Source organism: Dromiciops gliroides, chromosome 1 (genome assembly GCF_019393635.1).
Source record: "Dromiciops gliroides isolate mDroGli1 chromosome 1, mDroGli1.pri, whole genome shotgun sequence".
NCBI classification, from domain to species: domain Eukaryota; kingdom Metazoa; phylum Chordata; class Mammalia; order Microbiotheria; family Microbiotheriidae; genus Dromiciops; species Dromiciops gliroides.
The window spans coordinates 763,502,006-763,529,595 of NC_057861.1; the positions used below are offsets into that span (position 1 = coordinate 763,502,006).

The 27,590-nt window shown below is 48.0% G+C and overlaps 1 protein-coding gene across 1 annotated transcript in view; it reads right to left on the minus strand.

Annotated features, from left to right (window-relative positions):
• CALCR (calcitonin receptor) overlaps nucleotides 1-27,590 on the minus strand; it is a 117,909-nt gene that overhangs the window by 5,661 nt on the left and 84,658 nt on the right. The window contains exons 7-12 of the mRNA XM_043975804.1: nucleotides 17,989-18,115; nucleotides 10,226-10,379; nucleotides 8,559-8,619; nucleotides 8,407-8,473; nucleotides 4,185-4,403; nucleotides 2,688-2,729 (exon numbers count right to left, since the gene is read on the minus strand). Of these exons, the coding sequence (XP_043831739.1) occupies nucleotides 2,688-2,729; nucleotides 4,185-4,403; nucleotides 8,407-8,473; nucleotides 8,559-8,619; nucleotides 10,226-10,379; nucleotides 17,989-18,115 (670 nt within the window). The remainder of the gene's footprint in view (nucleotides 1-2,687; nucleotides 2,730-4,184; nucleotides 4,404-8,406; nucleotides 8,474-8,558; nucleotides 8,620-10,225; nucleotides 10,380-17,988; nucleotides 18,116-27,590) is intronic.

Sequence of the window (27,590 nt, forward strand, 5' to 3'; positions counted from 1 at the left end):
TCCCCCTCATCTTCCTCCCCCCCTCCTTCTTCCCCTCCTCCCCCTCCCCCTCTTCCCCCTCTTCCCCCTCCTCCTCCCCTCTGCCTCTCAGAGTCTTTGGCATCCCTTGAGGTTTGGTGCATGGGTTCCTTCCTTGAGGAAGCCGTCCCCCTCTTGGTTGTTCCTGTTCTCTCCCAAGATTCTTGTGTATGTACTTCCATGATAACACAGTGACTGATTTTATGCCTTCAGAAGATGTTCTCGTGGAGGGGCCTCCATCATAAGGATGAGGAAACTGAGGCAGCCTTCCCGACTCTGGGCCCAGGCTCTGTCCATGGTGGTGCCCCCTAGTTGCCAGTGAGGTTGTGAGGCTGCGAGACAGGGAGGATGGTGGTGCCCTGAACAGGAATGGAGATGTCAGGAGAGGCCTGGCGGAGAGGGGGAAGGAGTGGAGGTGATGTGTGGGCACACCTCCTTTTCCCGTGCTGAGAAGTGACGGGCACCTTGCATTTTACTGTTGTGCCCAGAGCGCTAGTGCAAACGCAGGGACGAAGAATTCATCACACACTGTCATTGCCCTTGGCCCCAGAGGGATGGTCCAACGTTCCCCAACTCATGGTGTGGATAGAGGCTGGACAGCCAGGCTCCTTCCACCAGCCTCTGCCAAGCCTCTGTCCACACAGAGTGCCCATCAGCAGGGCCCGGGCAGGTCTTGGCCTCTAGGGATCAAAGGAGCAGCTGGAGCCCAGAGAGACAGTGGGCAGTGCTGGGTGGCTGTCTTGGCCCTTCTGCTCCTGGCTCCTGCGTCAAGGACTCAGCAGGAGGGAAGGTCAGAGGGGCCAGAATCCCAGGGCCGTGGGATTGGAAGGGGCTCCGGCAGCCGATGGGCTGCCCCATTCTGCTGACAAGAAGGTGCCTAGCCCCTGCCCAGCCCCGGCTCTCAGGCCTCCAAGAGGGAGGGGCCACCCTTTCTGCTCTGGGACTGCTCTCACTGTGGACAAGCTCTTCCTGAGCTTAGCCTGAGTCTAGGCTGACCCCCAGTTGCTGCCTCCCACAGCCTCTGGCACTGCCCTCTGGGGAAGCCTATGTTGGCCACTACGGTCCCCTTGCGTCTTCTCTCCTCCAAGCCAAACACCCCTGGTTTCTTCAGCTGACACTCAGCCTCCACACCCTTCAGCATTTCAGCCTCCATCTTATTCCTAAAATGTCCACCTGGCCCTGACATTCCTTCAGAGGTGCTCTGATTATTGGAGGTAGAGAAAAATAGGACTGCCACAACCCATTCCTGGATAGTGTTCCTCTCTAATGCCTCTTGTGTCAGCTTCTTGGCCTTCCATTTCATGCTGTGGCTTCATATGGAGCTTGGGGTCCACTAAGACCTCCAGCAGTTTCCCCATAATCTGTTGTTTCACTACATCTGTCTTTTCTTGGACTTATGAACCCATTTGTACTGATTACACTTCATCTCATTAGATTTGCTCCAACATTGTAAGCCTGTTGAGACCATTAGCATCCTGATGCTGCCCAACTGGGTTTCAACTAGTCCTCCCAGATTTTTATCTTCCATTTGAGAGGCATTCATATGAACAGTATGGAGCCAAAGGGAGCCCCACAAGATACCTCCCTCCACACTGACACGGACCCACCTCTCCATAGCTTCTCTGCCTCTAGGCCTTCCAACAGCTTTGATTCTATTTTACTAGTGACTCTCTGGCCCACCCCTCTGTCTTTTCTACAAGAATATCATGGGTTCAGTCATGCCCAACTCTTTGTGACCCCATGTGAGATTTTCATGGCAGATACTGGTGGGTATCAAATGTGTACCATGTCCTTTTCCCCCTCATTTGACAGATGAGGAACTGAGGCAAACAGGGTGCCCAGGGTCATATAGCTAGGAAGTGTCTGAGGCCAGATTTGAACTTTGGGTATCCTGATTCCAGCCCCTGCACTCTCCCCATTGTGCCACCGAGCTACCATTGTATCTTGGGAGACCGCCAAATGACTTGCTGGTAAAGTCAGCCTGCAGAGTCTCCCCGACCTGCTGGCTCAGCACAATTATTAGGGAGGCAGGAGACAAGGCTGTTGGCCCCCTCCCCCTGCCTTGTGCCAATGGGTCACAGTCTGGCATTGCTTCAGTCATCCTGATTGGGCTGGAGACTCTTGGTGTGGGAAAGGAGCTCAGGACGATGCCCACTGGAGAGTCCTAAGGTACGAGTCTGGCATCATCACTCCCCTGCTCAACCAGCACCAGTGGCTCCCTACTGCTTCTATTTGGCTTTTAGAGCCCCCTCACCATCCCCCATTCCCAGCCTTATTCCACGCCTTCCCCTCACACACCTTCTGTTCCAGACAGAATGCGGATGCTTGGTGGTCCCCTTCTCAAGGGCCCTCTCTCGAAGGCCTTCCACAACCCCTCTCTGCTCTCAAGGTGTAGATCGGGCCTCTTCTTTTGTTGTCTTTCCAGATTCACCGTCTCTTCCTCCCCTCCCCCTCTCCCTCCTTGAATTTACCTTAGATTGACCTCTTAGTTTACGTATTGTGAGAATGTAAGCTCTTTGAGGGCACTCCCCGATGCTTTTGTCTTCGTATCCCAAGCCTAGCCCAGTGCCCAGCACAGAGAAAGGTTCCATCACTGTTTGCTCAGCTGAGCTGCATTGAATTTTTCAAGACTCAGTCCAAGAGCCAGTAAATGTCCAGGAAATGCTCACCTCTCCATTGAAGAAGCAGAAGATGGCGGCCACCAGCAAGCCCTGCCCATGAACAACAGGAAAGAAGAAAAGGTACGAAATGGCGTGTCAGTGACTGCTGGGTCATTGTGTTGTTCTCAAGTGACTAACAGGGCACTAAAGTAAGAGGCAGGAGCTGGGTGGTCTTCAACTGCGAAAGGAAAGAGACCCTCCAGGTAGCACACCTCCCAACTCTAACAGAAGAGCCCTGGAGGACCAAGATGGAGAAGAGGAACCTCAGGAGGGTGGGAAGGAAGGGGATCAGCCTTGCTTCACTGGGCTCCAAAAGGCAGACCCAGGAGCAATGAGGCAGGGTGGGGAGCTGCATAGGTGGGCTGGGGCTCCGTGTCCGAAAAAAAGAACTCCCTTACGAGCAAAGCTATTGGAGGTCATGAGTTTCCTTTCAGAGAGGGCTTCAAGCAAAGGCTGGATAACAATTTGTTGAGGGTAGTGTGTGTGTATGTGCGAGTGTATGAGTGTGTATGTGTGTTTGTGAGTGTGTGTGTATGTGTATGTGTGTGAGTGTATGAGTGTGTATATGTGAGTGGAGTGTGTGTATGTGTGTGTGAATGAGTGTGTGTATGTGTGAGTATGTGTGTGTATGAGTGTGTATATGTGAGTGGAGTGTGTGGAGTGTGTGTGAGTGAGTGTGTGTATGTGTGAGTATGTGTGCGAGTGTATGAGTGTGTATGTGAGTGTGTGTATGTGTGTGAGTGTGAGTGAGTGTGTGTGTGCCTGCACATGAGCTCGCGCTGGGACCAACTGGCCTCCCAGGCTCCTGCGGCCTCGCAGATTCTGTGATTTGGGGTCGATCTCTAAGGGGCTGAGATGAGGTGTGTAGAGGGCTGCCCCCAGGCAGGGTTCAAAGCTGAATGATGGGGCTCACAAACGTTTGGGGACTTGGCCATGATCACACAGCTTGGGCGGAGGATCCAGTGCTTGACAGACTTCCAAGTGCCTCCTCTTCCTCCTCACTAATTAGAATCGCTGGGAGCGAGCTCAGCGGAGGGCGCCGGCTCCTAGGGCAGAGCTCTTTCCTCCGCACTCCCAACGGTATCATTTCTTGGATGTTGGGACTTGTTATGGGCTGCGCACGTGCTCCCCACTGAACGCGGGTGTGAATAGTCGCCGCCGTGAGGAAGGCGGGACGTGCCAGAACTTCTCTGGGAAGCTGAAAAGTCATTACCAAGCCCTTCCGGGACGGGGTCTAAGACGCCCTGCATTCGTCCTGTTCAATTCTGAAACAACCCATTAAATGCCCCCCCGCACAACTGAATAGTCTTCGCTGCCTAATGAAATGCGGTGGCCTGGAGCGGCTGATGCGGGCAGGCTACATGCTCGCACTGGCTCTCCTGTTCCACGCTGGGAGGGTCCTGAGTGCGAGCCCTCGGAATCGAGAGGGGAGCCACGAGGGCCCGCAAAGGCTTCTGCGAGGGGCGAGAGCCGTGCCCACGGGGGCGCCCACGCGTGTGCCCCTACCTGGTAGTGCATGAGAACGTGCATGACGTAGTCGTACACTTCTCCGGCCAGTTTGCTCTCGGGCCGCCAGGGAATGACGACGAACTGGATGCCCAGCAGGGGCACGAGGATCAGCGTGGCCCGCACGGCCTTCATGTACATGTTGGACTCGGCGCGGTGAGTGTCTCGGAGCTTGGTCACCAGCACCCGCACGATGTTGAGGAGGAAGAAGAAATTCACCTGGAAGGTTCGGTCCTGGGCTCAGCGGGAGCAGAGCAGACGTCCCACTGACCGCCCGCCCCCTTGAACCCCCCCCCCCATTGTCGGGAGCCCCGGGGGGGGGGGATAGGAATCAGGAAGGCCTGAGTTCAAATGCGACCTCAGGCCCTTCCTGTGTCCCTTAGCCTCTGCCTGCCTCAGTTCCCTCATCTATGAACCAGAGGAGAGTATTTTACAGAATTGTTGTGAGGATGGAATGAGATAATATTTGTAAAGTGCTTTTGGAATCTTAAAATGCTCTAGAAATGGCAGCCACCATCGTGACCATTATTTAGATATGTCCATTATGTCTGATTGTGACCCCATTTGGGATTTTCTTGGCATAGATACTGGGCCAGTTTGCTACTTCCTTCTCCAGCTCATTTGACAAATGAGGAAACTGAGGCAAACAGGGTGAAGTGACTGCCCAGGGTCACACAGCTAGGAAGTGTCGGAGATGGGATTTGAACCCAGGAAATGAGTCTTCCAGGCGGGGCTTTAGCCACTGCGCCACCTAGCGGCCTGTTATTACTCTCTGATGATTTTGGTTAATTTATTAGAATTACCCTCTGATTAATCTGACCCCAAACTTCCCAAGGTATTTTTGAGAGCAGTGTCTGTAGGCGGCAGGCCGCAGTGTGCAGACTGGGCGTACCAGCCGACAAGGCAGGCATTCTTAGCAATCACCAGGAATGAATGGATAGTTGTGAAATCACGTTAGAGTAAACGCTGGAGGTTCTCGGGTTCATGGCTGTCAAGTTCTCCACTCTAGGGGATGGTCTGGATGGATGTTCATTTGGGATGCCCCCACCGGGTCTGGAGCTGGATGGGGAAGCATTGAGTTCACCACACCAGGGTTTAATTGATAGGGCAAGGAACTCGACTCCTCCGTCTTCTTCCAGACCTTGAGACACCAGAGCAAGAGAACCGTGGCAGAAATACGAGGTCTCAAGAAAACAAAAACATAAAAGGGGGCAGCTAGGTGGCATAGTGGATAAAGCAGTGGCCCTGGATTCAGGAGGACCTGAGTTCAAATCTGGCTTCAGACACTTGACACCCTGGGCAAGTCACTTAACCCTCACTGCCCCACCCCCCAAAAATACAAGAAACATGAGGCCTGTGGCCCGTGGGCCAACCCACCCAGGGCCATGCACCCAGTGAGCCAGGAGGGGCCCTGGTGCTGACCCATTCGTTGGTGTCGGGGTTGGTGATTACCAGACACTTGTAACTTCTCTTCTGTCAACATCCTCCTAGAGGGGAGAGAGGTTGGCCCTGACTGGGCTCCCAGTCCATTTGAGCCTCACCCTAGCCACATGGGGGGCTTCTGCTGCAGGCCAGGCCCCCAGGGAGAGAAGTCCAAGTGGGTGAGAACCCCCATTCTCTGGTGACTCTTTTGGCTCCAGGAGGAAGGGGAGGTTCATTTCCAGCACTTTGGGAAAGAGTTGGTACTCTAAGACCAACCATGTTAGGGGAAGGAAGCCAGAGCTGAGGGAGGGCCAGGCCGGCAGTGGCCAGTCAGTCTTCAGTAAACATTAAGGGAGGCAAAAAGCTGTCCCTGCCCTAAAGGGACTCACAGTGTGTTGCGGGGGGGGGGGGTGTGCAGTGAGACACTGGGAGGGCGGTGATTATCGGGAAGATGGGAGCGGGGAGGGTTTGGGGAAAAGATCATCAGTTCTGTTTGGGGCATTCTGAGTGGGCTGGAAATCCAGTTCAAGATGTCTGAAAGGCAGAGATTGGGGCACAAAAGGCAGATGTGAGAATCCTCAGCAAGGAGACGGGCATTAATGAGTTTACCCAGTTAAGCGGAATAGAGGGAGAAGAGAAGGGGGCCCAGCCAGAGCCCTACGGGACCCCCAGGGTCAGAGGGCATGATCTGGGGGAGGATCCAGCCAAGGAGGCAGAGGAGGAGCCGTCAGAGGCTGGGGTGGGGCTTGAAAAGCTGGGGAGAAGAGAGTGTCAGGGAAGATCAAGTGACCCACAGTGTCCCAGGCTGCAGAGAGGCCAAAGTGAGAACTGAGAAGAGGCCACTGGATTTGGCCACTAAGCGACCACTGGGGACTTTGAAGAGAGGTTTTGGTGGAAGGATGAGGTTGGAAACCGAATTGTGGGGGGATGAGAAGAGGGTAAGAGGGGAGAAAGGGGAGACCCCTACCAGGCTGTGGGGTCAGCTAATGGCCACGAGTTTGAATCCCCAGCAAAGGCAGCTCTGTCTTGTCTCTGGTTCAGAGTCTGAATGGGGACAGGGGAGACTCTGGGGGAGTCAAGGGAGGGGTCGGAGGCAGATCCCAGGACCTCAAGCTCACTCCCGGTGATGTGCCCCACAGTTGTGACTAGACAAAGCTGTGGTCAGCAAACCACCTTCGGCTCCCTGACATCCTTGTAGCCTCCTCTCCGGAGAAGCCCTCCCTTTTGCCCTGGACACAGGACCCTCAGCTGGCCCTCAGCAGACCTGGAGATAAGTGGTCCTCCCCACTGACCCCCACTGTCTCCCTGAAGGGTGATGGCCTGGAGGGTCTTGGCTGAGTCTAACATTCTGTGATCACAGGCTTCTCTTCCCTGCTAAGGGCATTGACACAATGTCCAACTGGGACTGGGGCTATTTCCAAAGACAAGTTGTCCTCAAGAATCCTTTGGGTTCTGGGGCCTGATGACCTAGAAGAAGGGCCTCATTAATGCTGGTTGGGTTGGAATGCATGGGGTCAGCCAGAGCTCTCCATCCCTGGTGGGTGCTCTCCTGCCTGGAGCCCCGGGGACCACATCTCCGCTTCTGGCTGGTGGTCCTGACCCAGAGGGACCTGCGGGGCAGCCTCTCTTCCTGTAGCACTTTGGAGGTGGGGGACTAGTGGGAAATTTAGCATCTTGTCCTGTGGGGTGGCACAGCTTGGCCCCTCCCTGAGAAAGGTGCCAGCCTCTGATGGGCTAACAAGGCAGAACCAGACTCTGGAATGTTTGCTCAGACAGGAAGTGGCAGTAGCGGCACCACCACCACGCATTTCGACAGCACACCAAGATTTGCCAAGCACTGGATCATCATAACAACACTGCGAGAGATGCTGCCCATTTTGCAGAGACAAATCGGAGATGAAGTGACTTGCCCAGGATCTCCCAACTGGGAAGTACCTGAGGCTGGATCTGAACTCAGATCTTTCTGGCTCCAGGCCTGGTGCTCCCCCACAGATACACAAAAACCCCTTGCTAGCTGTGTGGCCTGGCCCTCTCTCAGCCTCAGTTTCTTTATCTGCAAGACAGGGATAATAGCTCCTGCTTCATGCACAAGGCTGGTGGGCTGACCGCTTGCCAGGGATGCTTGTGAGGGGACTCCTGCCTAGGGGAAGGGCCTCAAGGACTGGGGGTGTCATGCCCACAGAGGGAAGCTTCTGTGCTGGCTGTGTCCACCCAGGATGTCTGAGGTCTCCTGAGGGCCTGGCCGGGGTGGTCACCTTTGCTGCAAGGCATCCTCAGGAATCGGCCTCCCATTCTGGGGCCATGGACAAAGTTGACCTCTGGCCCTGGAAGCTTCTTGACAACCCATACTGGAGCTGGAAACCCTTGGGAGGATTCCTGGCCTGCTCCCTGGCCCCCCTCCCATTTCTATCTGCAGCATTTTGATAGCCCCCACTAGGTGTCAAGTATCCCATCTGAACCATCTGATTCAGGCTTAGGTTCCCTGCAGGGAATCTCTGGTGTCCATCCCTTCTCCAGGCTGAATAACAGGGGTGGGGGGCCCCTGGGACTCACACCTTCCCATAGCCAGGTGTGGAAGGCCCAGACTCATCTCTGCAAAACTCACCCTCAGTCCTGGGGTTCAAGACCCGTCCTCTGCAGGCCCCTCTCTCCTATGGTCCCTCAAAGCCTGGCTGAGTCTAGACACCCCCAGGGGACCTGCCTGGGGAAGGGGAGCCTGGGCTGGTTCCAGTGCCCAGGAATCACCTCCAGGGAGGGGGTCTCTGAGCCATGCTAATCAATGTAGCACAGCTGGTCTTACCAGCAGAGCTGCCATGATCGGGGCGTGTATGATGTACAGCAGGTGAGTGTCCACGCTCATCCAGCAGCTGCAAGGGAAACACAGAGTCAGGCCAGGCGTCTGCCACAGGAGGAGGCCACGGGAACCAGGGTCAAGCTCAGTGGGGCGCTTACTTGTCGTTGAAGAACTTGGTTCTGGAAACAGCGTGAATGCAGGCCGGTATCAGTGGGAAACCTGGCAAAGAAGAGGACCCCGCGTTAGCAGCAGCTTTTGCTCCTCCCCAGCCTGAAAGAAAGTCGTTCTGCACGTGGAGGAATCCAAGGATGCTCTACTGTGTGGGCTGCTTCCATCCATGGACACCTGGGGATCCAAGGATGTGCCGCTGTGGGCCCCCCCAACCATGGACACCTGGGGATCCAAGGATGCTCCGCTGTGTGCCCCCCCCAACCATGGACACTTGGGGATCCAAGGATGCTTGCTCTGGGCCCTTCTCTTCTGTGCACATGTGGTGTGTCAACTCCTTTCCCTGTACCTCTGTGCCCTTCTCCACCCTCCCCTGCCACAGCAGAAGGTAAGCCACTAGCAGCCTGACCAGCCAGTACAGATAGTAGCAGTCAATCCACAAGCACTTACAGATGCCTGATCTGTATGAAGCAAAAGGCCACTGGACATAAGACACATGTGAATGCTTCTGACCCTCAGAGAGCTTCTGTTCTAGCAGAGGAGACAACCTGAGTGTGGATAGTGGATAGAGCACTGGGCCTTCAGTCAGTAAGACTTTAGTTTGAATTTGGCCTCAGACCCTTCCTAGCAGTGTGACCCTGGGCAAGTACCTTAAGATCTGTTGGCTCTAATTTCCTCTTCTGTAAAACGAGAATAATAGTGATTGCTAGATAGTATATATATAAAGTATGTACTTATGGATGTATATATGTATGTATGTATGTATGGGAACTGGACCTTTGGCTGCATTGCTTTAGGACCTCCCAGATAAGGAAGCTCCTATGAATGTAGGTTGGTGCCTTCTCTGAAACTCATGGTCTTAGAGAGCTGTCAGGGACACCAAGAGGCTAAGTGACTAGTTCAGGGTCACACAGCCAGTACATATCAGAGTCAAGACGTAGACCCAGGACTTCCTGGCTTTCAGTCCAGTCCTCTGTCCACTATACTCTGTCTCTTTCTCCTTTTCTTCTTCCTCCTCTTTTTCCTTTTCCTCCTCTATCCCTCTCTCCTCTTTCTGTATCTCTATTTCTGTTTTCTGTCTCTTTCTTCCCCTTCTGTTTCCCTCCCTCTTTTTCTCTCTGTGTCTGTCTGTCTGTCTTTCTTTTACCCCTTCTTCCAAAATAAAAGCAGGGTCATTTTTGAGGGGAGGGCAGGGGCATGTAGAGGGATCCTGAAAGGTTTCATGTAGAAGGTGGGGCTTTAGCTGAGCTTTGAGGAGGAGAAGGAGCCTAAGAGACAGGGAAGGGGGGCATTCCACCGAGATGGAGGGGCTCTCAGAGATCATCCAGTTCTACAACGGCCCGTTTGACAGACAGGCGTTTGGAGGTGACGTCACATGGGTAATAGAATGCAGAACTGGGATTTGAACCCAGGTACTTGGCTCCAAATTCAGAGCTCATTCCTGGTCCCATGCTGCTTCTCATTAACGGAGGCTATCAGATGAGAAGTATTTTCCGTGGTGGAATTTGGCTGTTGTCTCCTACAACATGGTGAAGAAAAGGGGCATGTTTTCTGTCTGTACACTGCTGTGGATGTGTGTCCTTCTTAGAAGCCCTGGCCCCCCCACACCTCAGAAGGCTGTTTTATCAGAACACCCAGGGGAGGTGGCCGTACTTACCCCAGCCCAGAAGGTAGTACCAATGCAGCCTGTGCTCCTCAGCAAACACAGCCACCACGATCAGAGTGTGCAGGTAGATCCCTTCACACAGCATCCAGAAGTAATTGCAGCCCATCATATACTGGTGGAAGAATTGTAGGACCTTGCAGCCCACCTGTAGGGGCAGGGAAAAAGAGAACATTCACCTGGAGACCTGGTGGAAGGCTGCTCTGCAGGCATTCTGCCCCTGGGTACCCCTTCCTCATCCACTGAAGACTGATCCCTTCAGCCTCTTCCAGGGCTGGAGTGAGAGAAATGATTATTAATAACCAATGATTTGGGGAGATTCAAAGTTCTCCCCTTTTTCTGAGGCCCTGATTTTTAAAAGTTCAGTCTCTTAAAGGACATTGCTGATAATGAGATTGGATTAACTTTCCTGTTCAGATGCCACCCAAGGGGGTCACCATTGTACTATGCCCAGGTGTGGATGGGGCATAAATTTTCTCAATAGATTGCTCAAGGTCTGGGTATAGAGATAGTCTCTCTGTCCAAGGATGACACGATGCCACTTTCAGACCCTCATTGTAATAATTGTAATATTCTTTTTCTCATTAATCGTTAACCAGATTCTCTAGCTCTCTCTCTCTCTCTCTCTCTCTCTCTCTCTCTCTCTCTCTCTCTCTCTCTCTCTCTTCAATAATAGCAAAATATGCACAAAATTACAAATTTTGAGAAATCAAAGAATCAAAGGAGGGATCAAAAAATTGGAAAAGAACTCTTGGACTTAGAAACAAGATAAATAGCTGTTTTTTTTTCTTTTTGGTGAGGCAATTGGGGTTAAGTGACTTGCCCAGGGTCACACAGTGAGTAAGTGTCAAGTGTCTGAGGTCGGATTTGAACCCAGGTCCTCCGGACTCCAGGGCCGGTGCTTTATCCACTGCACCACCTAGCTGCCCCCTAGCTGTTTGTTTTTAGAGACCTAGAAAATAAGCAAACCATTAGCTGATTTGATAAAAAGAGGAGGAAAACTAGATGATTGATTTCTTAATAATGAGAAAGCAATCCTTACAGTAAATAGAAAGGAACTAGAGAAAATGATTACACATGACTGTGGCAACTATATTCAAGTATAACACATCTGAAAACCTAAATAAAATGCATAAATATTTTGGGGGAAAAGCCAGAATTATACTCACATTTCTCCAGATCTATCCCTTCATTTATCTAAACTTGCCCATTTCTGTTTGTGGCCCCTCCATCTTCCCTCTAAACCAGGTCACAGCCTTGACTCTTGCCTCTCCCTCAACCACTCTATCTTCCCAGTTGCCAAGTCTTGTTAATCCCATCTCCACCATAGTCCTCATATCCATCCCTTTTTCTCCATTTATGTAACTGTTAACATAGTTGGTTTCCTCATCATCTCTTGCCTGGATCATTTTGTTAACCTACTAATTCATCTTTAGTCTGTCTAATCCTCCCTTCACACAGACACCAAACTGATATGACTGCCCACAATTCTTCAGTGGCTCCTATTATCCCTGGGATGAACTGTAAATTCTCCACCTGACATTTAATGCCCTCCACAGTCTCTTTCCACCTGCCCTTCTATTCTCATTTCATACAACTTCCCTTCCCACACTCTCTAACTCCAACATGAAATTCCAGTGGTCACACCTGGAGCACAGTCCTGCCTCACATTTGGCTCGCCGAACCTCCAGCTCAGGTGCCATCTCCATATATTACTATTAGTGTTCTTGCCCTCGATAATTACTTTGTATTACTTGGTGTGTGCTTTGTATTTCTTACTTGTCTATGAGTTGTATCCTATTAGCAGATTATATGCTCCCTGGGGGCAGGGACATTTTTTGTCTTTGATTGTACCTTAAAAACAGTAGATGCTCTTAAGCTAATAATGCTTGTGGAATGAAATAAAAGAACAAAAACCTCAAATTAACAAAGGGAGGAAAAATAATCTAAATGGTCCAGTCTCAGAAAAAGAAATCAAGGAAGTTATAAATGAGCTTCCAAAGGAAAAAAAAATCTCCCGGTCCAGTTGCATTTATATGAACTCAATCAAACACTTAAAGAGCAACTAATTCCTATATAATATAAGCTGCTTACAGAAATAGAGAAGAAGCACTTTATCAAACTCCTTTTCTGAGACAACTATGATCCTGATGCACAAACTCGGTAGTGATAGAAAAGAGAAATAAATCTTTAGACTAATACTAATAAGAAAAGTAGTAAATAAAGCAAAAGGGTATGGCTACATATTCAAAATATTCATTATAACTGTATTATGTTTGTAATTAAGTAATCAAGAAAGTGTGCTCTATGGGAGCACTCTTGATGAGAGAACAGTTTCAAATCCAAGATTACTACTTGTATAACCTTGAGAAAGTCAGTTAACTTTGCTGTGCTTCAGTTTTCTTGTCTGTAAAATGTAGAGTTTATATTAGATGACTTCTATTTATAAATGGTTGAAGTACTTAAGAAAGCAATAAATCCTTAATCATGTTACTGACAAGAACAAAAAAAAATCACATAATTGTATCAATAGATACAGAAAAAGATGGAAAACAGTCAATACTCATTTATGTCAAACCCACCCCAGCTCCAAAGCTGAGTTCAGACACTTAACACTTACTAGCTGTGTGACCCTGGGCGAGTCACTTAACCCCAATTGCCTCACATACACATACCAACCAACAAACAAAAAATGCCAGCTCTTATGTAAATGCTCCCACTCAGCTGCCAAAGTGATCTTTTTTTCTGAAGCACAGATCTGAGCATGTCACTTTGCTCCTCAAAACCGCCACTGGCTCCCTAGTACTGTCTGGCTTTTAAAGCCCTTTCAAGCTGGCTTTTTTCCCCCTTCCAGCCTTCCTGTGCTTTACTCCCCTGCACATCCCTACACGTGATCTTGCATCTCCTAATGCTTTTTCTCTGGCTGCCTCTAATGGCTGGGATCCTTTTACTTCTTGCTTTTGCCTTTGAGCTTTCCTGACATTTCAAGACTCAGGTCAAATCCCATTTTCTCTGGGAGCCTTTCTCACTCCCCTGTAGCCCATGAATACCTTCCCTATGAGATGGCCTGCCATTCACGCTGCATATATCTTGTATGCATGTAGTTTGCAAGTTGGCTCACTCATCAGAATGTGAGCTTTGGTGTTTACTTGAAGGAATTTGTTCCTGGCACTTCTTGAGAAATTTATATGTTTTTCTAACTCCCAAATCCCGCTGGAAAAAAAGTTAGTCAGGAAATTGTCTAAGTCTCCTAAGGGAATTGAAGGTTAACAATAAACACGACTGCTTTGAAGGAGTCCCCGAATGTTAAATGGAACCGGTGACATGCAGAGAATCCCTAAAACCCAGCATTCACATCTCCCAGCTAAACAGAATCTCATGTGAAAATGGCTAATTTAAGGACTTGTTTTGCTTCTAAAACTTGTTATTTCTTGGAACACTATCATAGGATTTGACTAAAGCGTACTATGCATATATACTTATTAATATTTATTTCATTTTCAAGAACCACTCACCAAGAGAGAGCCATAAACATACTTATTTCTCCAGTAATTGTCACTAGCATTTTCTACTGTTTGATTATTTGTTATAGGCTACAATTCTTTGTAAATATGACTAACCCTAATATTTCTTATAAAACACTGCTTAGACATTCATAATAATGAGTAAAAAGTATGAAAACTGTTGGAAGTGTTTTATGAAAAAATAAAGGAAATCAGTCAGCTCATTGCCAGATATGTTTTAAATCATTGTCATAACATAGTGACTCATAATAATAAACCATGCATTTATTATTAAATATTTTTGCAGAAACTCTCTGAAACTTTATTATAACCCTACCACAGAAAAAATCATGCATTATTTATTATCATGGTCATTCATTATTATTTAAGATGTAAATAAAATATGAAAAATACAAAATAATATAATTTGGGGAACTCCCAGAAATTCTGGGTTTCTTGTTCTCAAATCCTGAAGATTAGTATCTGTTGAGAGTTGGAGACACCAGTGAACTCCTTTGGGGGGCAGGGACCATTTTTTTGGCTCTCTTTGTATTCACAGTATTCATGACAGTATCTGTGACCAAAAAATATTTAATAAATGGCTGCTGACTAATTGAAATAAAAGGATTAAATAAATTAAACAAAAGGACTTTTAATATGATCAAAAGCATTTATATAAGAGCTGGCATTTTTTGTTTGTTTGTTGGTGTGTGTCTTGTGTGTGTGTGAGGCAATTGGGGCTAAGTGGCTTGCCCAGGGTCACACAGCTAGTAAGTGTTAAGTGTCTGAACTCAGGTCCTCCTGACTCCAGGGCTGGTGCTCTATCCACTGCGCCACCTAGCTGCCCCGCTGGCATTTTTTTGTAATGGAGAACCAGCAGAAGTCTCTCGATAATATCAGGATGAAGCAAAAAAAAAAAAAAAATCCATGATCTCCATTTTTTGGACATACTGATAGCAAGGCTGTCTAGACCAATAAGACAAGCAAAAGAAATTGAGCAGTAAGTGTTGGCTGAGAAGATGCTAAGTTCCCTCTAATTGCAGATGCAATAGCAAAAGGTTCACTTTGAGAATTCTAGAGAATCACTAACCCCCACCCCTCCCCTCCTGAGACCGTGAATAGCTTGAGTAAAGTCCCAGGATATAAGAGAACTCCAAAACAAACAGCTTTTAGTGCATTGCAAAGGGAAAAGAAGATAGAAGAGATAGAAAGGGAAATAACCTTCGGAGACAGAAGAGACAGACTTCATTCCTCTCCAGGCTCCTCTCCAGATTTTCTCTACCTTTGCCCCATCTGGGGCTGGCTGACCTTCTTCCCTGCTCCCTCTCCCCCCTCCTTAGAATATCAGTTCTTTGAGGGCAGGGACTGTACTTTCTGCTTATATCTGCACCCCCAGTGCTCAGTACAACCACAAACCGCCCTTTAGACATGAAGGAAGAAAGGTCAAGAATATCAAGTGAAATAATGGGAAAAAGTAGGAATGGAATTTGACATGGCAGACCTCAACTCTACAACAAATCAGTAATTACCCACATTTTCTTGGATAAACAACAGCTGAAGAAATGACTGTGCTAGATTGGATAAGCAAGACCTAGACATGGACACTGCAAAAAGCCAGAGTTTGGCAAACCCAAGGACATGAACTCCTGGGGAAGGAACCCCATTTGACAAGAACTTCTGGGAAAACCGGAAGGCACTTGAGTGAGGTCAGCCTCTTATACTAGAGGAATCTGACAGGCAGCTGTGACCTACAGCACCCCCAAGTGCCCCAAACCAGATGAAAATGTTTATTTGACAAAAGAAATAAAAACACAATAAAATATCACATTTAAAAACTGTCAATATGTGGCCTGCAGACATCCTTATGTCCAGTTTGACACCACTGTCGTATTCCATAGACCAGAGTAACTTTCAAATGGACTCGTTGAATTGTTTTGTTGTTTTTTTTTTTTTTTGGTGGGGCAATTGGGGTTAAGTGACTTGCCCAGCTTCATAAAGCTAGTAAGTGTCAAGTGTCTGAGGCCGCATTTGAACTCAGGTCCTCCTGAATCTAAGGCTGGTGCTTTATCTATTGTGCCACCTAGCTGCCCCTGTAACTTTCAAATGGATAAACAATCTGCAAAATGTTACCATAACAAAATTCTTGTAGAAGAATAGTATTTTTTATTATTTTTGTTACCTATAAGTAGGGGAAGTTTTTAAAAAATCATACAGGGTAGGAGTAATTATAAAAGGTAAAATCAATTCCCTCTAATTTATAAACATTTGCACAAATTAAATCACCATAAGTAAATGAAATGAAAAAAAAATCCCGATAGAATGGGAAAGTATTTTCATGGAACTTCTGTAATAAAGGGCTGAAATAAATACTCTTTAGGGGATTGAGATAAATCTGCAAGAACAAGAGTCTTTTTCCAATAATCATGACCCCAAAATATGAAGTTTTCCAAAGAAGAAATATCAACTACTAACAATCAAGCTGATGGAAGAGTCTAAAAAGGGTTAACAGACAACCTAAGGTCTGAGCTCTAAGACTTGAGCTCTAAAATGAACTAATAGATAACCCAAGACCTGAGCTCTGAAAGGGTTAATAGATAACCTAAGACTTGAGTTATCAATAGTAGTCAGAAGGGTTAACAGAGAAACTAAGGGTTTCTTTCTTATCCACTGTAACTAGAGGGTTTGGGTCCCTATCAACCAATCCTCTGACAGAAGCTTAGGGAAAGTAACTAAGGACCATTAACCTTTAATAGCCATGAATATTCCTAGATGACAGGAAGTAGAAATTGCACCTAGAAACCAGATCTTAAGTAAAGAGATATCATAAATAGAGAGACCCTCTGGCTCTGACAAGTTTAAGTATGTCCTCATGAACATGCACAGAAAAGACCAAATATGTCCTTAGGTTCACCTTATGCCATTTAAACCATAAAAACACACCCCTAGGGAAAAAGGTGCCCTCCTTGGAGGATGTCTTAGGATCCCAGGAAGTCCAAAATAGGATATGAACCTCCCAGGAGGAGGAGATTAAGATAATGAGTAGATAACTTACTTTTCTCACTATAAATATAACCATTTTCCTCTCTCTATTGGAGACACTTTTCTCCTGTGATCTCACAGTGTTTTTTTTTTTTTGTTGTTGTTGTTTGTTTGTTTGGTTCTGGGGGGGTGTGAGGCAATTGGGGTTAAGTGACTTGCCCAGGGTCACACAGTCAGTAAGTGTTAAGTGTCTGAGGTTGGATTTGAACTCAGGTCCTCCTGACTCCAGGGCCGGTGCTCTATCCACTGTGCCACCTAGCTGCCCCAACCTCACAGTGTTTTAATAAAACTTGGGAAACTGAGTCACTGAGTCTTGTAATTCTTTGGGACGCCTCATGATCAATTTGACCATCACCTACAACAAAACTATCAACAAACATGTGAAAAAGTATTCAGTATCTTCACAGAGACATGCAAATTAAAATAACTGACTCACACATCGAAACAGCAAAGATAGAAAAGATTGTAAAAATGCCGCATTAGAGGAATGTGGGAAGACAGGTAGGTTAAGTCACTTCTGGGTAAAACTTTGAATCAATCTAAGCATTCTGTTGAACAATATGGAATTATGTCAAAAACATTATTAAATTGTTCACATCTTTTCAACTAGAGATAATGCTCCACGGAAGGTATTAACAGCAAGAAAAGAGTCATAGGTACAAAAATACGAATAGGAAAAGGAATTAAAGACCAGTGGCTGAACATCTGGCAGACAACACCTAGAATGGAGTGAGCAATTCAATGACATCACCAGAAAATATCCGTGATCCTCCCACAAAGAATCCATGCTGTTCCCTCCTCAATTATACCCTGGCCATACATGGTTTCTACAGGTGTGTCTTTCAACATGTGTTACTTAGGTGCTTCCCCCCTCCCCATTAATGATATATCAATGTGTGGGACAGTGTGTCCCAGGGTTATGAGAAAATGCTCTTTTGAGAATTTTCCTTTGTGCCAGTTCATTCAATATCTTTGCTTGGAATTAATTGTATCCCAGAGGCTTCTAAACCATGTTTTTGAGTGAATGAGGAGTCCCAGAATTTCTGGAATCATGTGAGAGAAGGTACCTCAGATGATATGTTGGGTGAGGCTTGGCAGGGTCTAAAAGCTAGAAGCTTCTATTTGCTGAAGTATTCCCCCTCCCCTCAGACTCAGGTCTGAGAATTGTTCCCAGCACCATCTCACAAAGTAAATCTAGGAACATGCAATGCTTACAGGGTCTCTTTTCACGAGGTCAGGATTGGGCACCACTGCACTGAGGTGGATGATGGTGAAGAGAGAGTTCAGCACATAAGAGAAGAACAAGTTCTTATGCAGTGTGATCCTCTGGCAGCTGAGGCTCCTGAAAGACAGGCAACATGGGAGATGTGTTAGTGTCTGTGTGCTGGAGACAGCGCATCCTGGCCTAAGGCACAGACGTCTGGAAAAGAGATGGTGCCTGGGACCAGTGTTCTCCAAGGGCTCTTCATGATGCAATCTGAGCAGCAGAGGGTGCTGAGAAAGGAATAATTCAGCTTGGGGAAGCAGCCGACCTGGATTCAAGTCCTGGCTTTTTCATTGACCATGTAGTCCTGGGAAAGAATGAAGATGATCCGTGCCCTGCCCCACTCCTGAGTCTGCCACCCTCCATCAGAAAGCCCTGATGCCCCACTGAAACGCAGGGGGCAGCATGAATGACTCAAGCTCTGAGCCCCCACCCTGCTTCCTTCCGAACCAAAGGTGAAGAAACAAAGCATGAACTTCATGAAAGAAATGTCCATGAAATGAATTGGGAAGGTAACATGAGGAAAGAAGTCCTCAGAGAAGTTCATGGTTGGCAGCCAGCCCTCCCCTCCTGAGTGTGTGCACACTTGTATGCCTTTGCACTCATAAGCATGTATACACACACACACACACACACCTTACCTACATGAACACACATATCTTCATACCCACATACACACATATGGTGGCAGGATGCGGACTTTGGAGAGGGGCAGAACATGACTCATGTGTCACCTTCATTCTTCCCCAGGACTACACAGTCAGTGAAAAAGTGGACAGTTGATCTTGAAAAGAACCTCTGACTTGACTGGGTGACCCTGAGCAAGTCACTGTCCGGTGCCCCAGGCACCTCTTTAGGACTCTGAGGTCTTCTGGACACTGAGCTGCATCAGTGGAGGGAGCTTCCACACCTGGACTTCCATGGGCATATAAAATTCCGGGTTCACAAGGTTGATATCCCAATTGCTTCTGAGAGTTTCCTGACAGTCCTTGAGATCATTGTAAATAAAGGAGGCGACATGGACACCCCTCTCTTGCTCCCTCCTGCCCTGCTAATTCTGGAGCCAGGAAAACTGGGCTCAACCCTTTGCCTCTCATGCTCTCATGTGCATGTGACTTCCTTCCCTCGCTGGGCCCCAAATCCCTGACCTGTCAGATGAGGAGCCTGGGGCCCTCTTGGGCTCCTTCCAGTTTACTTCCTATGATCTCATGAGCACATCAGGAGGGGTGAGGGACCCATGTGTGTGTGTGTGTGTGTGTGTGTGTGTGCATGCTTATGAGTGCAAAGGCATGCAAGTGTGCACCCATGTTTGAGGAGGAGCCTTATTAGGGTTCTCATCCTTTGAGAAAAGGGGGTTGGATATTAAATGACTTGGGGTCTGAAGGGGAGGAGTCTGTCTCCCTAAAGACCAGAAATGCTCCATCCATCTGGATGGGAGATTTATTTAGGTAAAGTCACCAGCAAGGGGAGAGCAGCTCCCTCCCTTATTCCCAGAGAGTTTCTAGGATATCTCACTCTTATAATGTTGACTTTACAGACAAGGAAATTGAGGCCTAAGGCAGCATTCACATTCAGATCTTGGGTCCAAGCCCAGAGCTTTGACCACCATACTCGTGCCCTAAAAAAAGTAGTGCCATCCACAAGTCGCACTGGGTGGGAGGGGACCTGGGCAGCAAGAATCGAGGCTGTGCCGGACTGAGTCAGAGGCATCACAGAGCATTCCACAGCTGGCTCCCCACGCCAAACGGACTTCTCCCTGTGAAGCCCTTCCACAGTTCAGACCTGTAAATGAGCTGTGGTGTGGGCTTCCAAGTGGGAAGACACAGGTGTGGAATGTGGCTCCCATGGTACACTGGGCGAGCTCAGGAAGGAGGGGCACATGTTGTGGGGTGGGGGGAAGCTGAGAGGCTCCATCTTCAAGGTGTAGCAGCTCCCTCCAGGGCTGTGGCAGGATCGAGTGAGAGAGTAATTACCCGGTACTTAGCACAGCACCTGGCATAGGGTAAGTGCTCTGTCAATGCTATTGATTATCACTATTCTGGGCAATTGACAGGGCTCCCTGTTGTGCAGTGCTCTTGCCAGGCAGATCACTTCTGAAGCTGGAGGTGTCCTCTCTGTCTCCCTACTGCCGTGGGCTCCCAAGGCAGCTGGGCAGCCCCTCCTCCCTGGGAAACAAACAGCCATGAGCTCACCCTGGGAGCTGGTGCTGCCAGCACCAGCACAAATCACTAGCATCTGGAGCTAAGGCTCGGGATGCCCTGACAAGAGCCCCATCCCAGTGAGCTTCTTCTCACAGATGTCAGGGTCTTTCCAGCTGCGTTTTGTTCCCATGAAGTATAAAAGCCTCCGCATGCCAGGGGCCTCCAGAGGGGAGCAGGGAGCCCCGTGAGAAAGCTGCCAGGCAGGGGGTGGTGATGGCAGGGCCCCATTGCCACAGTGCCGGGCCAAGGCTCGGCCTCAGGAGCAGTGGTGGATGGCGTCAGGCGATCAGCTGAGTCAGATGGTGGCCAGTGACCCCGGAGCCTTCTGTACCAACTGACAGATGAAGAGCCAGTTCCTTTTTGCCGTAATGAAAGATATAGTCACAGTTCAAAAGATCCTTCTTCCCTCCAGTGGGCGCGATGCATGCTTTGGTTACCTTGGACATCAACTGTCTGTCCTGGGTCTAAATCCTGCCATGGATGTCTCCTACCCGTGTGACCTTGGACAAGTCTCTTCATTTCCTTGGACCTCCATGTCTTCATCTGTGATTGGACTAGGTGTCCCTCCAGGTCCCTTCTAGCTTTGGAGCCTTGGAATTCTGTGACATCTGCCTGTGATGGTGGTTTTGCAGACTGTCAGACGGAAACGTCAACTACGTGTAACACACATGTTACACAATGTAATACCGACTTGGAGCTGTTAGTCGTTTTCAGTTGTGTCTGAGTCTTCACGGCCTCATTTGGCATTTTCTTGGCAAAGATACTGGAGTAATTTTCCATTTCCTTCTCCAGCTCATTTGACAGATGAGGAAAATGAGGCTAACAGGGTGAAGTGACTTTCCCAGGGTCACACAGCTAGGAAGTGTCTAGGGCTAGATTTGAATTCAGGAAGAGGAGTCATTTCTGAGTCCAGACCCAGCTCTCTGTGCACTATGGCACCACCTAGGCTGACCACAGCCCTCCAGCTGGGCTCTTACCAGGGCAAGCAGGTTCCTTCACCTAGAACTTTCACTAAAACTCCCAGATCAAAAACTGGTCTGGCCATGCCTGCCCCACCTTGAATGGGTGAAGTTGAGTTCTGGAGCCTTAACACTGTACCCATCGCCCATCTCATTGGGTTTGGGTCAGGATTCTAGGCTGTGGAGCCTCCTCCACATGTCTTGCAGATGGCACTTTTTGGGGTGGAGGGAGGAGACTCTGCCACAGGCACACAGCCTCTGCATGGCTCTGTTCTCAGTCAGGGCTTAGAAAACTTGGAGTGCATTTTCTCCCGGCAAACAGAGGCTGCTATCTGAAGTCCAGACTGGCCAAGGGGGAAAGGCATTGCCAGCAGACTGACCACTCAGCAAGGAACTCTGTGCAATGAATAAAACAAGGAAAAGTTCCAAGTGTCCTCAGTCCTGTGTGGCCACTCCTGCTTCTGGGGGTGGTGGTGCCAGCACATTGGCAGAAAGGGAACCAGAGGATGCTCAGAATCCTCTAGTGACAAACTGTTGGAATTTTAGACGTCCTTGTCCAGGATCTAGTGGGCGGGACAACCAACTAGAGGAAGGAAATGATATGCATTGTGGCCTTTCCCCCAGAAACAAAATCAGGAGAGGAGGAGCCCCGTGGGAGCGTGGATAACTCTTACCGGATCTCCTTGGAGAGAACCCGGCACAGTTGGTTTGACTATATAGACTAAAGCAAAAAGAAGTATCATTTCATGAGACAGTTGGTCACCATGGAAGTGTGACCAGGAAAGGAATTGCAGTGTTGGCACCTGCACCTGCTGCAGAAGATGAACAGAACAGAATGACTCTAAAAAGAGCTGGATTGGATGCTTCCAATGAAATCCGTGTCCGTGCAGTTAACAGGCACTCCCATATTAAGACAGGAATAGGTGAGGATGATAATAATGAGGTGGGGAAACATGGGCCAGGAATAAGGATTCAGAGCAGTGACAGAGAAGCCTCTCCTTTATACCTCATGAATACTTTGAGATGAGAATCAGAAGGTGCTGGAGGTAGCAAGCGCAGAACAATATTTACATGCTCTCCCTGTGAAATTGGTTATAGTTTTAATTTAACAGATGGGAAACAACTTGTTACTTGTGGAAGCAAACCCTAAAGGGGCTGACTGACTGCAGGGAAGAAATCAAAACAAAACATTGACTTGATAAAAACTCAAGATTAATACAAAGCCAGAAAAAGGATAAAAAAAAAAACCATCTCCATCCCCAAAGCACCTCCATCCCAATCCATTTAGACAAGGTTTTGATGAAGGAAAATGGGGTATAGATATAAGAATGGACATAAACACAGACTATATTAACTGTCAAATGAGCTGGAGAAGGAAATGGCAAACCATTCCAGTATCTTTGCCAAGAAAACCCCAAATGGGACCATGAAGAGTTAGACATAACTGAAGAAGAAAATATTAACTCCATGGTACAAATCAATTGCCTTAACAAAGAGACTCAAAGATCCTTTAAAAGCACCTTAGTGAGCCAGAAGTTGGCTTGTTTGACAAGCAGACATGGCAACCAAAGGCAACACTGGCTAGAATTTCACTTGTCTGTCAGTTTTGATGGAGAAAGATGATGCGTGATTCTGTGAGCATTGCCTCCGAAAATAGAGAGAAGTAGCAGAGAGAAAACAAGAGCTTAATTAAAACCGAACATGCAGCTCAACTAAGGGAGTCACCATAAGGGTGCTGAGGGGTGGAAGAGGCAGGAGGGCAGGTAACAGAAGAAAAGAGAACAAATCCCCAGCCCCGCCCAGCCAAGGACAATGAAGCGTCCAGGTAGCTTTGAGTCTCCATCCAACCCCACTGGGAAGGCTCCTCTTTTCTTTAGACACAGCTCACTCCCTCTCTCTGTTTTGTTTACCCCTCCCTTCCTATGGCAATCCCGGCTCACCTTTAGCTTCAGTTCTCCCGACATTCTGACAGTCTGGGTCATGCCTTTGCATTTGTCCCCATCACCTGCCCTTGCTGCTATCTTTTGTGCATTTTGGGGGGGGCAATGAGGGTTAAGTGCTCAGGGTCACACAGCTGGTAAGTGTCAAGTGTCTGAAGTTGGATCCGAACTCAGGTCCTCCTGAAGCAAAGGCCAGTGCTTTATCCACTGTTGCCACCTAGCTGCCCCCTTGTGCATTTCTTAAAAGTCAGAGCTGTGCGGGGAATTCTTGCTGTCTCCCTCTCCCTTCACCTTCTGTGTGTCCTGCACACAACCCGGCAGCAGGCTGGCAACACCTTCAAAGTCCTTTCTTTTCAGGATCAGGGTTTAAAATGCTTAAGTAAAATGCATGATAAGCTATGGGTAGTGAAATAAAGATGTCACTTCTTTCTCCATCCACTGACTCTCTGAAGTGTATCCATGATGCTTGGGGTCTGTGTCCTCCAGACCAAGACTTCATGCTGTAGAGCTTCTTAAAGTATTCTGGTGCTGTTCACCTGGAGGATTCAGCCTGGCAGTCCCTGGCTGCCTATGCTCGTGGTTTCCCCCAGCCTAAATCCTACCTTCTGCAATACTCTCCCTTAATACTGCTAATGCCTTTCCTCTGTTGATTATTTCCAGTTGACCCTGTGTTGTATCACGTGTGTACATAATCACTAATGTATATGATCTTACTTGATCCTTAGAACAACCCTGGGAGGTGGGTGCTAGTATTATTCCCATTTTACAGATGTGGAAACTGAGGCAGACAAGGTTAAATGACAGCTAGTAAGTGTCTGAGTCCTGGTTTGAACTCGAGTCTTCTTGACTCCAGACCCAGCACTCTATCCCCTGTGCCCTTTGGCTGCATCATCATTGTGTGTTGTTTCCTAGACTGTCTTCCCAGCACTTCGCCCAGTGCTTGGCACATAGTAGGTATTTCACAATGTTGGCTGACCATGTTCCTTTTGGAAAAGTTAAGCCCACCCTGAAACACATTTCTGTCTGCCTGATTTACTTGTTTGCGACTTATTCTTGGTGCATTTGGGTACAGAGATCTGAGGTGGGCTCATTTCTTTGATTTTGGTGTTTTCAGAGTTTCCGGGCATTCCCTGCTATACTCCTGATGCTGTAGTTCTGTGAGGCTCAGTTACTAGACATAAAGAGGTAATTTTCTTCCCATCTCATTTCAGAGCAGCAGAGCTGACACTGGAGGCCCTGGAGCCCAATTTCTCGAGTTAGCCAGTGATTTGGGCTCATTTGTAAAATGAGTGCTTGGGCCAGTTCTCCTGGCTCTCAATTCCTCCCTTGTTTGAAGTGATCCTCATTCGCATTCAGACACGGACCGTTCTAAGGGAGGGTCTGATCCAGTCTGAGACCTCCCTGGCTGTGAACATGCCTTGGGCTGGCTGGAGCCCTGCCTCCTGGCCATACTGGCTTGCAGGCAGGAGGGGTGCTTGACACATCCCTGGTGGCGCTGCCCGGAGGCTGCATGGCAGCCCTGTGGGCCAAGCACCATGGAGAACTCTGTGGTGATGCCAAGGGCTAGCAGCCTTGCCGCTGGGCCTCTCTAAGGGCATGGCCTCTGCCATTCATTAGCCCTGGGCCCCCAGGGTCGTGCCCACAGTAGGCACTCCTGAAAGGCGGTGAGGCAGGACAGTGATGCTATCCATGGCAAGGTTAAGCCCATGGCGCAGCGGCAGCTCAGAGTTACATTAACTCGGATGCTCCCCGTCATTGGAAAAGGTGTCCTGGGGGGTCCAGGGTGCCATGGAAGCAAAGGGCTCCATTTTGTCCCTTTGCAGAATGTTCTGGGCCACAAGCTACCCATGGGCTATTCTTCCCTGTCATGGAGATTTCCACTGCTTGAATCTGGTGTGAGCATCTTTTTTGAGAGGATTAGAATTGATATTTTCCTTCTTTATGTTGGAGAAAACAAATCTGGAGTCCTAGGTAATGGTATTTTAATATCTGCATTGAGTTTGGCAGATTATAGAAATCAATGTTGTCTCCTGGGGCTGGGAACGCTGCTCCTCCCTCCTACTAACAGAACATAATTACAGTGATGCTCAGAGTCAGAAAGAAAAGAGGAGAAAAAGGAACAAAGAGAGGCCTCCACAAGAGTGCCTCAGGGCAGGGGGAGCCTCTTTTGAATCACTGCTGGGAATAACCATCCCCATGAGTATAAGTGTATGGGGTGGGGTGAGTGGGAGACTTGACATGCCCCCAAAGAACCCTTTTCTCTCTATTTCTCATTAGGGCTGTAGCTTAATACAAGGAAGGTGTACAATGCTGCTCTCCTTCCATCATAAATTCAGCTAGGGACCTCATCCATCCAGCCTCAGAGCCAACTCAAATCCACTCAGTTCAATACATGCTTAAGCATAGAGGGAGCTTTTCACTCTGTCACCTTTTGCTGGCCATTGACCCATTCCTTAGTCCAACCTTGTAAGTGCCTTTTGGATGCAGAACCTCGTCCTTGCATAAATCCTTTGCCTGTGTAGAGCCGGGGTGGGGATCACCAGGGAGCTATGGCCTCTGGCAATCCTGCCTCTCCCCTGATCTTGCTGCAGTCCAGGTAGTCCTGGTTATGTGACCTTTCCACAGTGGAGTTGCTCCTCTTCAGTGATGGACAGGCATTGCCCACGGCTTTTCTCTTGGCAATAGTTAATAAAGACAAGCAAACAATACAAAACAGCACTATGCAATGCAGATTTAAATACTAGCCTGTCCCAGACTCCTTCAGCCCACAGACCAAAGATGGCCAGTTTTGAACTCAGGAATTCTAGGGAAGATACAGTTCAAGCTTAACAGATCCCCATGACCATCCCTCCATTGAAGGGTCCTAATCAATGTTGGGAAATAAGTCTGAAATCAATGGTGCTAACTAAAGGTGGCAATGTAGTGATAATTAAGAGTTTTATCCTTCTCACCACCTCTCTTCCTGACCTTCAATGCCTCACACATAGGTGAAATATAAGAATATGAGTTTACTATCTATCTAAAGGGTTGGAGCTGCATGTTTCAAAGCATGCTCTGGGGGTCCCTGAGACCCTTTTGTGGGGTCCCTGGAGCAAAAACTATTTTCATAATAATCTTGAGATGTTTTGTTCTCTAATATGGTAATTACCAATAGATACAATGTACAAAAACAAAAGCTCCATCATTTTTTTTTTAGTGAGGCAATTGGGGTTAAGTGACTTGCCCAGGGTCACACAGCTAGTAAGTGTTAAGTGTCTGAGGCCGGATTTGAACTCAGGTACTCCTGATTCCAGGGCCGGTGCTCTATCCACTGCGCCACCTAGCTGCCCTAGCGCCATCATTTTTAAGACGGAAAAGGTTCACAACTGTTGGGTTCAGGAAATGCTTCTGCCATCTGACCTGGTAAGTAGAGAAGTGGCTGGAGCCCGGGATTTGCAACTGGATGTTTTGAGTTCAAGTCCCACCTCAGCCTCTTGCCAACTTTGTGCGAACTGGCAGTTCCTCTAGCTTTTCAGTTTTCTCATCTGTACAATCAGCAGGTCAGACAAGGTATACCTCGGGGGTCCCTTTCATCTCTAAAGCCATCATTCTGTGACCGGATGTGAGAGCATTTGTAAAGCTTCCTTCAGCACCTTAGATCTAGTAATGAAGTGCTTGGAAGACTTAATTCTCTTATGGTGTTGACTAACATAGGCCAACGGGACAGGTACCAGACTCAGTGGGAAGGGGCTTGGGGCCCTCCCCATGTTGTCATCCTAACAGCTGGCCGAAGAATTCTTCTTCCCCAATTAAATGGCCTGATGCTGAGTGAAGGGAGCAGAACCAGGAGAACATTGTACACAGTAACAGCAACATTGTGCGATGATCAGCTGTGATAGACTTAACTCTTCTCAGCAACACAATGATCCAAGACAATTCCAAAGGATTCATGATGGAAATGCTCTCCATATCCAGAAAAAAGAACTGTGGAATCTGAATGCAGATGGAACCATACTTTTTTCTACTTTTTTTTCTTTTGTGAGGTTTTCCCCTTTTGTTCTGATTCTTCTTTCACATGTTAATGCAGAAATATGTTTAATGTGATTGCATATATATAACCTATATCAGATTGCTTTCTGTCTTGGGGAGGGGGGAGAGAAGGGAGGGAGGGAGAAAAATTTGGAACGAAAAATCTTATGAAAACAAATGTTGAAAACTATCTTTACATGAAACTGGAAAATAATAAAATACTTTTAAGGTTAAAAAAAGAATGATTCTTCCCTGTAAGAACCCTGCGACAGTGAGCCCAGAACTTCTAAGGATCAGGCAGCTCTCACCTCTTTTGGAGTTTTCTCTTAAGTGGAGCCCAATCTGCCTCACTGCAATCCCACTCACTTCTCCTAGGGTTCTCCAAGAACTAGCAGGAAGGTCTAAGACCCCTTCCCCATGGTGGCTTCTGAATACTTGATGACAG